The sequence below is a fragment of the Theropithecus gelada genome, chromosome 20 (genome assembly GCF_003255815.1).
Source record: "Theropithecus gelada isolate Dixy chromosome 20, Tgel_1.0, whole genome shotgun sequence".
In the NCBI taxonomy this organism is placed as follows: Eukaryota; Metazoa; Chordata; class Mammalia; order Primates; family Cercopithecidae; genus Theropithecus; species Theropithecus gelada.
Window position 1 is genome coordinate 59,135,433 of NC_037688.1, and position 12,581 is coordinate 59,148,013.

Genomic DNA, 12,581 nt, shown 5'->3' on the forward strand with positions numbered 1-12,581 from the left:
GCTGGTCATGAAACTTTTACTTTGGTCAACAGGATAGTAGCAAACATGATGCAAGCAGAAGTTTTAAAGTCACTTGCACATTGGTGCTTGCTCTCTTGCTGCACTTGGAAACCTGAAGGAACCCAAGCTAGCCTGCTATAGGAGGAGAAGGAACCATCTGAAGGAACCCAAGCTAGCCTGCTATAGGAGGAGAAGATCTGTGGAAGAGAAGGAGGCCTCCCAACTGACAGCCAGCCAGACCCTAGCTGGCCTGCCCACTATCCACATGATTGAACTCCAGGATATCAGCTAAACCCAACCCCAATCAGAACCATCCGGCTAAGCCCTGTCCAAACCGCAGAATAACCTCTAGCTAAGGAAGGCCAACCCAAACTGCAGAAGAACATCCAGCTAAGCCCAGCCTAAACTGCAGAACATCCAGCTAAGCCCAACAAGAAACTGGTTGAAAGAACATGGTATGCCCTACCCAATGGACTACTATGCAGCTCATAAGTATGATGTTTCAGGGACTGTGTTTATTGACACAAAAGCTATCCATGGTCCCCAGATTCAAGTGGCCTATCAGATGCTTCCCTGCACTTCTTCAAAGCAGATATCCCAGGAGTAACTAAACAGTCAAATGTCATTAGCTGTTTAATGTCCCTTTTCCTTACACAGCAATGTGTAAGCTGTTTTGTTCATGGCTCTACAGTGAGTACCGGTACCTCACAGAACCTCGATTATTTGCTAAATGAGTGAATAGACTAACAAACAAATGATTGTATGTGTACATATACACACATATATTTGATTTTTTTTTTTGAGACGGAGTCTCATTCTGTCACCAGGCTGGAGTGCAGTGGCGCAATCTCAGCTCACTGCAACTTCTGCCTCCTGAGTTCAAGCAATTCCCCTGCCTCAGCCTCTGAAGTAGCTGGGACTACAGGCACACACCACCACACCCAGCTAATTTTTGTATTTTTAGTAGAGACGACGTTTCTCCATGTTAGCCAGGATGGTCTCAATCTCTTGACCTCATGATCTGCCTGTCTCAGCCTCCCAAAGTGCTGGGATTACAGGCGTGAGCCACCGTGCCCAGCTGATTCTTTTAAAAGTTCCAAAACTGGCTGGGTGCAACGGCACACACCTGTAACTCCAATACTTTGGGAGGCCAAGGCAGGCAGATTGCTTGGGCTCAGGAGTTCAAAGCAAGCCTGGGCAATATGGTGAAACCTTGTCTCTACAAAAATTAACTGGGTGTGGTGGTGCACCCCTGTGGTCCCAGCTACTCAGGAAGCTGAGGTGGGAGGATCACTTGAGCCTGGGAGATTCACGCTGCAGTAAGCACAGATCACGCCACTGCACTCCAGCCTGGGTGACAGAGTAAGACCCTGTCTCCAAACACACAAAAAGTTCCAAAATTATACACATAGCATAATCACATTTTAAAGAAAAACATATTGGCCGGGCGCGGTGGCTCAAGCCTGTAATCCCAGCACTTTGGGAGGCCGAGATGGGCGGATCACGAGGTCAGGAGATCGAGACCACCCTGGCTAACACGGTGAAACCCCGTCTCTACTAAAAAATACAAAAAACTAGCCGGGCGAGGTGGCGGGCGCCTGTAGTCCCAGCTACTCGGGAGGCTGAGACAGGAGAATGGCAGGAACCCGGGAGGCGGAGCTTGCAGTGAGCTGAGATCCGGCCACAGCACTCCAGCCTGGGCAACAGAGCGAGACTCCGTCTCAAAAAAAAAAAAAAAAAAAGAAAAACATATATTTACAAATTTTCGGATAAAATTTATTAAGGTGGTTATCTCTAAGTATTGGGATTAGGAATTATTTTTATCTTCTCTTTGAGGAACCATCAAAATCATCAGCAACAATTAAAACTACAGAAATGAAGAGCTGGTTTGCTAGAGACTTCTTTGACAGTTATCAACATTCTCAACCGCTAACACTTACAGGTGGGGTCTATTAGTATTCACATTCTCACTTTTTTTTTTTTTTTTTTTTTTGAGATGGAGTCTTGCTCTGTTGTCTAGGCTGCAGTGCGATGTCGTGATCTTGGCTCACTGCAATCTCCACCTCCTGGGTTCAAATGATTCTCCTGCCTCAGCTTCCTGAGTAGCTGGGGTCCAGGCGTCCACCACCACGCCTAGCTAATTTTTTGTATTTTTAGTAGAGATGGGGCTTCAATATGCTGGCCAGGCTGGTCTCGAACTCCTGACCTCAGGTGACCTGCCCACCTCGGCCTCCCAAAGTGCTGGGATTACAGGCATGAGACACCACGCCCAGCCTATAATTCACATTTTTCAGAAGAGGAAACAGATGCAGAGAAGTGAAGTTATCCAAGGTCATGGTCTAGTGCATGTTCCTGTCAGGATTCAAACCTGTGCAGCTGGACTCAGTTCCCAGACTCATGAACTACAAGGAACATTCTCCTTATGCATATATGCAAGATCTTCTCAAGGGGACACCCACGAAAGTGGAACTGCTATATCCTATGGTACACATACTTACAATGTTACTCGATACTTTCAGATTGCTCCTCACAATGGTTGCACCAAGTTCACTTCCAGCAGTGGTGTATCATTCCCTATCCCCCATATCCTTGCCAACACTTGATACTGTCAGCTGTTACATTTTTGCCAACTTGGTGAGAGTAAAATAGAATTTCATCCGATTATCACTGATGCCCAATACCTGTTCATATGATATTGTTTCTTCTTTGAACTGCCTGGTAATCTATCCTTTGCCCATTTTTCTATGAGGCTTTTAATGGTTGTTGTTTTTTATATATTCTGGACACCAATCTTTTCTTTATATGTCACAAACATGTTTCTAACCATACAATTATCTTCTCTCAAACTTTTATATGAAATTAGGCACCAGTATTTTTACAAAGTAACACAGGTGATTCTGATGTAGAAACAGACTTGAAGAACAGTATTGCTTAAAAAATTTCAGAAAACTAGGCCAGGCGTGACGGCTTACAACTGTAATCTCAACACTTTGGGAGGCCAAGGCAGGCAGATCACCTGAGGTCGGGAGTTTGAGACCAGACTGACTACATGGAGAAACCCCATCTCTACTAAAAATACAAACTTAGCTGGGTGTGGTGGTGCATGCCTGTAATCCCAGCTACTCGGGAGGCTGAGGCAGGAGAATCACTTGAACCCGGGAGGTGGAGGTTGCAGTGAGCTGAGATTGTGCCACTGCATTCCAGCCTGGGCAACAAGAGCAAAACTCCACCTCAAATAAAAAAAAAAAAAAAAGAATTTTTTTCAGAAAACTAGGTAGCAATGAAATAAAACTTACAGAATAAAAAATAAGAACATGAGTATCATGCTGCACTTCCGACTGGCCTTATCTCATAATTAGCATAAAATCACCAATGTAAAAGAGGTTTTAAAAAAAAATCTCACTGTGTATTCATGTTACATTTCTTTAGTTTCTCTTCCAGTTCAGACAGGTCTCGGAGATCGGCTCCAATAACGGCATATCTCTTTGAATCCAGTATGTGTCCATCTGCAAATGCAATCAGAGGCTATAATTTTAATGAATATGTCTTTCCAAAGTTATAGTAGCCTTATGGTTTTTCCCTACTATAAAAATACATGCATCATTGTTAAAAAAAAAAAAAAAATAGGTAAGAAGAGGGTAAAAATTATCCAAAATCGTATCTTCCAAAGATAACTACTCGTGTTTTGGTGTGTAACATTTCAGCATTTTGTCCTATGTGCTTAAGTTATTGCACACAACAAAAACACATTCTCCCTCTCATGCACATGGTGGGCGCGCACGCACACACACACACACCCTGAATAGAGAAAAGAAAATGGGACCACCCAATATGTGGTTTGAAAACTGCTTTTCCTACATAGCAACAGCATCAGGGACATCCTTCTGTATAATGATTTCATAGTATTCCACTGACTGGATAAAACATAACTTATTTAGCCAATCCCTCACTATGAGACGTGGTATTCCTAAGTTTTCCCCATCTAGGCACTGCAAGCATCCTTGTATACTCATCATGAAGCATCTGTCCAGTTATTTCTTTAAAGTAGATCGTATGAGCGGAAGTAAGAGATCAGAGGGTAGCCAGGCGTGGTGGCTCAAGCCTGTAATCCCAGCACTTTGGGAGGCCAAGCTGGGCAGATCACGAGGTCAGGAGATTGAGATCATCCTGGCTAACACAGTGAAACCCCGCCTCTACTAAAAATAAAAAAATAAAAAAAAAAAAAGAAAAAAAATTAGCCGGGTATGGTGGCAGGCGCCTATAGTCCCAGCTACTCTGGAGGCTGAGGCAGGAGAAGGGCATGAACCTGGGAGGCGGAGCTTGCAGTGAGCCGAGATTGCACCACTGCACTCCAGCCTGGGCAACAGAGAGACTCCATCTCAAAAAAAAAAAAAAAGAGATCAGATGGTAAGCCTATTTAAATATGGGGACCCATTAGCAGGCTGCTTTCTAAATGTTATGCCCATTTGTGTTATGTTTTAAAAAAGACAATTTATGTACTAATATATTTACAAATAAAATGACAGCATTTGCTTTGAAAGACAAGAGCAGAGGTAGGATGAAATGGTATCTATAGTGATCCTCAGGCTTCAGTGGTCATCAGAATCAGCTGGGTGGCTTGCTAAACCACAGATTGATAGGCTCCACCCCAAGTTTCTGATTCACTACATCTTCCACTAGCGGAAACTGACATTTCTAGCGGCTGGGCGCGGTGGCTCATGCCTGTAATCCCAACACTTTGGGAGGCCAAGGCGGGCAGATCGCGAGGTCAGGAGATCAAGACCATCCTGGCCAACATGGTGAAACCCCATCTCTACTAAAAATACAAAAATTAGCTGGGTGTGGTGGCGCACACCTGTAATCCCAGCTACTTGGGAGGCTGAGGCAGAAGAATGGCTTGAACCTTGGAAGCAGAGGTTGTAGTGAGCCAAGATCATGCCACTGCACTCCAGCCTGGTGACAAAGCAAGACTCCGTCTCAAAAGAAAAAAAAAAAAAATTTACATTTCTAGTAAGTTTCCAGATGCTACTGATGCTTAGTCTGAGGACTTACACTCTTGGAATGACTGCTACAAATAAAATGAGACAGTTAAGTGATGGGCACATGGAGGTTCATGAACCTAGTCACAACGTATTTGTGTACACTTCACATTTTTTTCAATTAAAAGTTAAGGCCAGGCGCAGTGGCTCATGCCTGTAATCCCAGCACCTGGGGAGGCTGAGACGGGCTGATCACCTGAGGTCAGGAGTTCGAGATCAGCCTGGCCATCATGGCGAAATTCTGTCTCTACTAAAAATAAAAAAAAAATTACCCAGGTGCGGTGGTGCACACGCCTGTAATTCCAGCTACTCGGGAGGCTGAGGCAGGAGAATCACTTGAACCTGGGAGGCAGAGGTTGCAATGAGCTAAGATCGTGCCACTGCACTCCAGCCTGGGCAACAGAGTGAGACTCCGTCTCAGAAAAATAAAAATAAAAAAATAAAAGTTAACAAATTTTTTTTAAAGAAAGAAAATTGCTTGATTTTATTATTCACTCAACTTCAGACATTATTCATTCAGCTTCCTTGAGGATACAAACCATGGCAGGATATGAAACATCAACAGCTACCCATACTACTGCTAATAATTCAGGTTCTCTTGGTTCTGAGAACTTCAGCAAAAAATGCTGAAAAGGCTAACCTACAACATGTAAGTAGTTTCTCATTTATTATCTTGATAACTTCACTTGGCTGATTCAAATACATATGGCTACACACCATAAGCTAAAGAAATACCTCCTAAGAGCCTGTTAGATGTCAGGAAAGCAATAAAGGGCAAGCAGGGAACCCGAAGTCGGCCCTAGGGTGCCAGGAGTCAGGAAAGTAATATAAAGAATATGGCATGTGGCTGGGCATGGTGGCTCACACCTATAATCCCAACAACTTGGGAGGCCCAAGTAGGAGGACGACTTGAATGAGGGGTTCAAGACCACCCTGGAAAACATAGCAAGACTGTCTGTACAAAAAAATTTTAAAAACTAGCTAGATGTGGTGGCATACGCCCGTAGTCCCAGCTACTCCGGAGGCTGAGGTGTGAGGGCTTGAGCCCAGGAGTTCAAAGCTTCAGTTAGCTATGATCGTGCCACTGCACTCCAGTCTGGGCAACAGAACAAAGACCTTGTCTCTACCAAATAAAAGAATATGAAGGTAGTTGTCTACCCTATTATGAAAATAATTCCAAAATGCCTGCATAACTTCTTGCAAATAACAAATATATTAATAATAAGCACATTCGAAATGAGTTTTTCCATCCCTGGCCAAAAAACAACAAATACACCAGAATATTAACACATGAAGTCTAGTACCATGTAGTTCAGGGGAGACCTCTCTTACATTAGGATCTAATGTTAGCATGTAAAGCATAAATCACACATCATCATGATTATTCTTGTAAGCTGTACACAAGGTACATCTGAGCTGAAGGGAGTCAGTGACTTGAGGCTCACCCGCCACTCTGCAGTGGCCCAGCTGTACGTGGTGGCACACTGGCATACCACATGGGAAGCACTGGACAAGAGGACCTTAAGATCCCTTTAAATGACAGAATTTGATGACTTGAGTAACACACACCAGCATCACATGATTCAGTTGCTCTTCTTAAGTCAGGGGCTACTCAAGTTGTGGGGAAATAACAGGTCCATTATCTGTCCCTGAAGGATGCCTTACCATTATTTTGCAGGGAACTGAATGTATTTGTGGAGGATAGGCTCAGAGCAAGTTTCAAAGGAGTTTCATAATTCTGGGAAAATAAGGTCATTTGTACAAAATCTAGCACTGGCAAGAGGCCACGAGAACAGAAAAAATCCTTATCTGTCTGGAATGCTTCTGAGAGCTGGTGGGAAAGATAACTCGCTTGCCAAAATGAGATCCACAATCCCTTCTTTTCCTATATTCTATTTCATAAGATAAAAATGTAAGGCAACTGAAAACATTTTGTGTGATACTTACAGAAGAACTTTCTAAAGAAACAGACCGGCCGGGCACAGTGGCTCATGCCTGTAATCCTAGCGCTTTGGGAGGCCAACGCCGGTGGATCACCTGAGATCAGGAGTTCAAGACCAGCCTGGCCAACATGGCAAAACCCCATCCCTGCTAAAAATACACAAATTAGCTGGGTATGGTGGCAGGCACCTGTTATTCCAGCTACTCAGGAGGCTGAGGCAGGAGAATCGCTTGAACCTGGGAGGTGGAGGTTGCAGTGAGCCTAGATCGCACCACTTCACTGCAGCCTGGGTGAAAGAGCAAGACTCTGTCTCAAAAAAAAAAAAAAAAAAAGACGGACCATACTTACTCAACTCTGAGAAAGTCAATTAACATTGATTTAAAACCTCTATATTGCTACTAGCAGTTCTTTCTGTGATCAATACTACTTTAGAGGATTGATTTCTAAGAGGGTTAAGAGGGAAGAGAAGCCCTGAAAATATAAGATCATAATATGATTTAAAAACTTAAGAACCAATTTATACACAGCCAGAATGAAAAGACGGTTGTGAAAATCCTAACTACTCAGGCTTGGTCGTTATTAAATTAAAGCAGTGGTTCTCCAACAGGCCAACTTTGCCACTAGGGAACATCTGGCAATGTCTGGAGACACCTTTTGGTTGTCACCACCAGAGGGTGCCATTGGCATCCAGTGAGCAGAGGCCAGGGATGCTGGTAAACATCCTACAATGTACAGAACAGTCCTACACTACAGAATTATCCAACCCAAGTGTCAAGAGTGCCGAGGTTGTGAAACCCCGCATTAAAGTTACACACAAAAACCCAAAGGCCATTCGTTGATATCCAATTGTTAAAAATCCCTAAATAGTCCCAATTATTCTCTGATAGGGAAACTTAACATGCTGTGGCTTTTATCCAGAACATAGTATCCAAAATAAAAACTCGCTTTGGAGTGAATTTGCAGTTATATGGGCTTTGGTCTCAAACAGCCCTAATGTCAAATTTCATGTGAGTAATAAGCTGGGCACTGTGGCTCACGCCTGTAATCACAGCACTTTGGGAGGCTAAGGCGGGAAGATTGCTTGAGTCCAGGAGTTCAAGACCAGCCTGGGCAACACGGCGATACCCTACCTCTACAAAAAATACAAAAATTAGCTGGGTGTGGTGACGCACGCCTGTAGTCCCAGCTACTTGGGAGGCTGAAGCGGGAGAACTGATTGAGCCTGGGAGGTCGAGGCTGCACTGAGCTGTGATTGCATCACTGTACTTCAACCTGGGCAACAGAATGAGGCCCTGTCTCTAAAAAAAATTTCATGTGACTCTGGGAAAGTCACATAATCACTCGAGACTACCTTTCTTTTAATCATAAAACGTGAACAATGCCAGTCTTAGAAGACTGTGGTTAGGATTCAAGGAAATGGTAAAGTGATGATACTGTGGTACCATGGGTGGAACGGGAAATTCACCAGGGCAGAGAGGAATATTTTAAATTTTTCAGGGGAACACAGAGATACTACTCAACATCCGTCAGGCATAAGTAAGCGACTAGCTCAAGGCCATCACAGTTTCAACATCAGATTGCTTTGTATCCTTGCAAAGCTAAGTGTTCGGATGTTGCTGGGGTTAAAAAGCAAGTACCAGGCTGGCACACGGTGGCTCATGCCTGCCTGTAATCCCAGCACTTTGGGAGGCCGAGACAGGTGAACTGCTCACGACCAGTTCGAGACCAGCCTGGCCAACACGATAAAACCCCACCTCTACTAAAAATACAAAACTAGTCAGGCATGGTGGCGCACACCTGTAATCCCAGCTACTTGAGAGGCTGAGGCACGAGAATTGCCTGAACCCAGGAGCCGGAGGTTGCAGTGAGCTGAGTGTGTACCACTGCACTCCAGCCTGGGTGACATGTCAGAGCAAGACTCCTTCTCAAAAAAAAAAGTAAGTATTGTGCCAATGTGAATGTGGAACAGGGGTGGTGTCTGATTCCAAGGTGAAGCTGTAAAGTACCCTACAGGGCATGCATCCCAGTAAGCAATTCTGGGTGCTTACGAATGAAGTAAAAATGGTATTTTTCTTTCACTGTATGTGTACTTTTTTTTCAAATAAGTTGTTAGGACATAAATACTTCGGCTGTTTAAACCCAGCTAATTAAAAAGAATTGCTGAGTGTGTTTTTTGGCTCAGGGGTACTATGAAAACATTATTGAGACAAATTACTGGGAAGCAAGAAAGGTGGGGACCCCCTGGCCTAGCCCAATGCTTGCTACACAGCAGAGGTCTTCTGTGAAGACAACCACAAGTGATTAAATCCAGGCAGGTGCTGGAATGAGCCCAGCTGAGAAGTTCCACCTGAATGAACCCAACCCAAAGAATGGTAAGCTAAATAGACGGCTGTTATTTTAAGCCACATGCTATGCAGCAGTTTGTTACAGTGCAGAAGCTAATAGATACAGGCTTTAATTATCTGCCTCATTAAGCTCATATACTTTATCGTCCTAATCAGCTTTTTTTTTTTGAGACAGGGCTTCACTGTGTCACCCAGGTTGCAGTGCGGTGGCATGATCATGGCTCATTACAGCCTCGACACCCCACCACCAGGCTGCCTCAGCTTCCTGTGTAGCTGGGACCACAGGCGTGCACCACCATGCCTGGCCAATTTTTTTTATTTGTACAGATGTGGGGGGGTGGGGGGAGGGAGGAAGGGAAGAAGGGGGGTCTCCCTATGTTGCCCAGGCTGGTCTTGAACTCTTGGGCTCCAGGGATCCTCCTGCCGCTGCCTCCCAGAGTGATGGGATTATAGGTGTGAGCCACCAAGCCAGTCTTAATCACTTTTAAGAGGGGATTAGGTCATGAGGTGAAAAGGCATGAGAAAACTGAAGACTTACACAACGTAACACAGTAGTTAAACACATACACACACAAGTGCTGGTGTATCATATGACTAATAATCTCTTCCACCACCGCCAGGTGCATTTCAAAAGAGATGTGTTGGATCTGTAGTGAATCCCATCAATCCCATTCATGGTATCTTCTATGACAGACTATCACTGTTGTTAAGCATTGCAAAGTGATCTTTTAGGTTCACAGATTTTCCTAGGAGCCTTTAGTTGGGAAAAAAAACAAAAAAAAAAGAAGAGGTAAAATGGAGACAGCCTGAGGCGGATTTCCAGACTGTACAGAGGGTTAGTTTGTCTGACTACCCATCTGATACTTACGGGGCACTGGGCCAAGTCCTGGGAATAATTGATGAACAAGAAGACATGGTCCCTGCCCTCATGGGCTTATAATCCAGTGGGAAAGAGAGAGAACAAGGGCAAGCGGCTACAGAGAAGTTCAGGGTATTGTGGGACATGCGTAACAGGCTTCCGACTCCCTTTAGAATGCAGTCCAAAATTCTCAGCCGGCTTTACGACCTTTCTCAATCATGAAGCATGCACCTCCTGCCACGCGAGCCCCAGCCACACTGGCCTTTCCAGCTCTTCCTTCAGTGAGTCCTGGCTGAGATCATCTGTTCTCTACCTAGGGCCTTGTCAGGGCACAGCTGAAATCCTGTTCGCACTCTGAAATGCTTTCCACTTGCTGTTCTTTTCTCTTTCTGCCTACCTAATTTCACCAGAGTTGAAGTGGATTACAAAAACACAAACATGTATCCATTCAAGCAGTCACGTGAGTATTCATTCAACACTGTCTGTGCGCTAGATACTGCTCTTGGTGCAGGGGTTACAGTGGCAAACAAGACAGAAGCAGTCCCTGTTCTCAGGAAGCTTACATGGTAGAAGAGGGAGAAAGCGAATCATTAAATAAATGAGTAATCAGGATGATATCACGGAGCACTTAGTACCACAAGGAAACTGAAAGAGAAGAGTGTGAAATTAGGCAGCAGGGAGAGGGTCTGTCTTTAACCTAGTAGTCAGGGAGGGCCCCTCTGAGGAAGTGGCAGCTGAGCTGATGAGAAGGAGCCCATCCAGCAAAGAGAGAGGAAATGAAAAGGACTAAGGGAAAGAACATGCTTGGCACAGTCACAGAACAGCAAGGTATCTGTGTGGCTAGATCATAGTTACTGTGGTCAAAGGGAAAATCAGAAGCAGGTGCAGGGGCTCACGCCTGTAATCCCAACATTGAGAAGTTGAGGTGGGAGGATCATTTGACCCCAGGAGTTCGAGACCAACCTGAGCAACACAGCAAGACCTTCTCCAAAAAATAAAAATAAAAATCAGCTGGGTGTGGCAGCACCAGCTACTCGGGAGACTGAGGCAGGAGGATCACTTGAGCCCAGGAGTTCAAGGCTGCAGTAAGCTGTGATCGATTGCACCACTGTCCTCCAGCCTGAGCAAAAACAGAGTGAGACCTTGTCTCAAAAAGGAAGGAAGAAAGGCAGGAAGGAAGGCAGTAAGGAAGGCAGGCAGGCAGGCACGAAGGAAGGAAGGAAGGAGACAGAAAGAAAGAGAGAGATAGGGGAAGGGAGGAAGGAAGGAAGGGCGGGAGGAAGGGAGGGAGGGAGGGAAGGAAATCAGGAGGCACATAGAGGCCTGATGAACAACATGGGTCCTGCCCGGTAGGGAGTTTTAAGCAAGGGGGTAACAGAACCCAATTTCCCTTTTTCACTCTTTTGAGAGAAAGGGTCTCACTCTCACCCAGGATGAAGTGCTGTGGTGCGATCATAGCTCTCTGCAGCCTCCAACTTCTGGGCTAAAGGTAACCTCCCACCTCAGCCTCCCAAGTAGCTAGGACTATAGGCGTGCACCACCATGCCCAGCTAATTTTTTTAATGTTTTTGTGACAGGGTCTCACTAGGTGCCCTCAGCAATGCTCCTGCCTCAGCCTCCTGAAGCACTGGGATTACAGGTGTGAGACACCATACTCGGCCTTCCTTTTTAAAAAAACACCTTCTGACTTTTCATTGTGTGTCCATTTGTACACTTTTGATTTTTTACCCTAAGCAAATTTTAGCTTAAAAAAATACATCATCAATTCTAAGATGCATCCTTTCACATTTTAACATTCCTGAAATCAGGATGCATCTAACAGTTGGTGATGTGTCAGCTTAAGTGTCAGTACTTTTCCTTTCTTACTGATAAATAAATAATGGTGATTCTTACTGTCACAGTCTTGTAGGTTTGATAAAACAAGGCCATTTTTAAACAAATATTTTTGTCAGTTTTAAGATCACCTATCAGTTTGCCCAAATTTTCATTCACATTTTTATTCAAATTCTCCTTTCCTGGCATGATGGCAAAATAAAAAACTATAAAGAACCAGAGTAAAAAATTTACCAACGAGACACAAAGTTAAAAGATAAGTAAAAGAACGAGAAAAAAGTTCAATAAAAGAAAGTTGACAACAGGCCTTTATCAAAGAACACATCTATGTGTTATGAAGGGTTCCTATAAACTGAAAAGGAAAGAAATTACAAACTAATGTTAAAAGGAAATGAAAAACTTTACAAGAGGTCCCAACATCCAATAAAACAAAGGAAAGATGCTCCATCTCACTAGCATTCAAAGTTACATACATTTTTTAAAATAATAGGGCATCGGTGGGGCATGGTGGCTCATGCCTGTAATCCCAGGACTTTGGGAGGCCGAGGCAGGAGGATCACAAG

The 12,581-nt window shown here is 44.3% G+C and overlaps 1 protein-coding gene across 2 annotated transcripts in view; it reads right to left on the reverse strand.

Moving 5' to 3' along the window:
• LCMT1 (leucine carboxyl methyltransferase 1) overlaps positions 1-12,581 on the reverse strand; it is a 71,700-nt gene that overhangs the window by 15,187 nt on the left and 43,932 nt on the right. Inside the window, exon 6 of one of the 2 annotated variants that reach the window (XM_025370602.1) lies at positions 3,404-3,506. The exons of the other annotated variant lie outside the window; for it this stretch is intronic. Coding sequence (XP_025226387.1) covers positions 3,404-3,506 — 103 coding nt within the window. The remainder of the gene's footprint in view (positions 1-3,403; positions 3,507-12,581) is intronic. 2 annotated transcript variants of the gene reach the window in all.